The sequence below is a fragment of the Corvus brachyrhynchos genome, unplaced genomic scaffold, assembly GCF_000691975.1.
Source record: "Corvus brachyrhynchos isolate BGI_N302 unplaced genomic scaffold, ASM69197v1 scaffold211, whole genome shotgun sequence".
NCBI classification, from domain to species: Eukaryota; Metazoa; Chordata; class Aves; order Passeriformes; family Corvidae; genus Corvus; species Corvus brachyrhynchos.
The window spans coordinates 204,359-205,661 of record NW_008236211.1 but is presented as its reverse complement, the minus strand read 5'-3'; the positions used below and the strand labels follow the sequence as shown (position 1 = coordinate 205,661).

General features: G+C 57.6%; 1 protein-coding gene across 1 annotated transcript in view; it reads left to right on the top strand.

Annotated features, from left to right (window-relative positions):
• The window catches only part of RAB10 (RAB10, member RAS oncogene family), a 14,731-nt gene that overhangs the window by 11,557 nt on the left and 1,871 nt on the right, over nucleotides 1-1,303 (top strand). Inside the window, exon 4 of the mRNA XM_017743518.1 lies at nucleotides 442-543. Within this exon, the coding sequence (XP_017599007.1) occupies nucleotides 442-543 (102 nt within the window). The remainder of the gene's footprint in view (nucleotides 1-441; nucleotides 544-1,303) is intronic.

Genomic DNA, 1,303 nt, shown 5'->3' with positions numbered 1-1,303 from the left:
CCCCCCCCCCCGGCTGCCCCCTCCTGTCAGGGACTTGTGCTGAGCCACAAGGTCCCCCCGGAGCCTCCTTTGCTCCAGGCTGAGCCCCTTTCCCAGCTCCCTCAGCCGCTCCTGCTGCTCCAGCCCCTTCCCAGCTCCGTTCCCTTCCCTGGACACGCTCCAGCCCCTCAGGGTCTCTCCTGTCAGGAGGGGCCCAGAGCTGCCCCCAGCACTGGAGGTGCCCCAGCAGTGTCAGCACAGGGGACGGGCACTGCCCTGGCCCTGCTGCCAGCCCAGAGCTGGCACAGCCCAGGGGCCAGTGGCCTCTTGTCCCCCTGGGCACCCCTGGGCTCGTGTCCAGTCCAGTATTCCCTGCTGTATAAATGGTGCTGATCCCAAAGTGGTGGTGGCACTGCTGGCATATCCCCAGGGTCTCTAACCTCCCTCTCTCTGTTTGTGCAGATTGCCAGGGAGCACGGTATTAGGTTTTTCGAAACTAGTGCAAAAGCAAATATAAACATTGAGAAGGCATTCCTCACATTAGCAGAAGACATTCTTCGAAAGGTAGGTGCTCCCAGCATTCCTGTGGAACAAATATCCTGAAATTCCACCTCTCATTGTTTTGATGTTCACCTGACTTGTTGCAGTGTTTGACTTTGCTGTGCTGAGGCAAAGGAGCCCCTGAAGGAGCAGGGCTCAACTTCTGAAGCTTGTTTGATGTTTTGTTGTTGTGGGGGTGCTGCCTACAGGGAGGAAGCCGAGGAACTGAAGCTCCTGCTTGTTTGGCCCTTACACTCACGGTTGTGTGCATGTGCTGGAGTTAAACCATTTCCATTGGCAGGGAGAGAATTGTCCTTTCCTGCCACCGTCTCTGTCCATGCACTGGCAGCTCGTGGGGGCTGTTGGGAAGAGCTCAGGCATGGTGGGTGGGACAGGAACAAGCTCTGCCCCTCCCAGCCGTACTCCCAGGAATCAGTTCCCAGCCATGGCATTTCCTTGCACTGATTCATCTGGTGTTGGCTCCCCTTCCTGAAAGGTGCAATGTGCCATGGAGCCATGGAATCAGTGAGGTTGGAAAAGCCCTGTGAGAGCAGCGAGTCCAACCATCCCCCAGCACTGCCAGGGCCACCACTGACCCCTGTCCCCAAGTGCCACATCCACGGGGCTTTTAATCCCTCCAGGGATGGGCAGCTGTGCCAGGGCTGGACAACCTTTCCAGGAAGAAATTGTTCCCTATATCCAGTCTAAACCCTCCTGGCACAGCTTGAGGCCATTTCCTCTCTTGTTCCCTGGGAGCAGAGCCCGACACCCTTGGCTGTCCCCT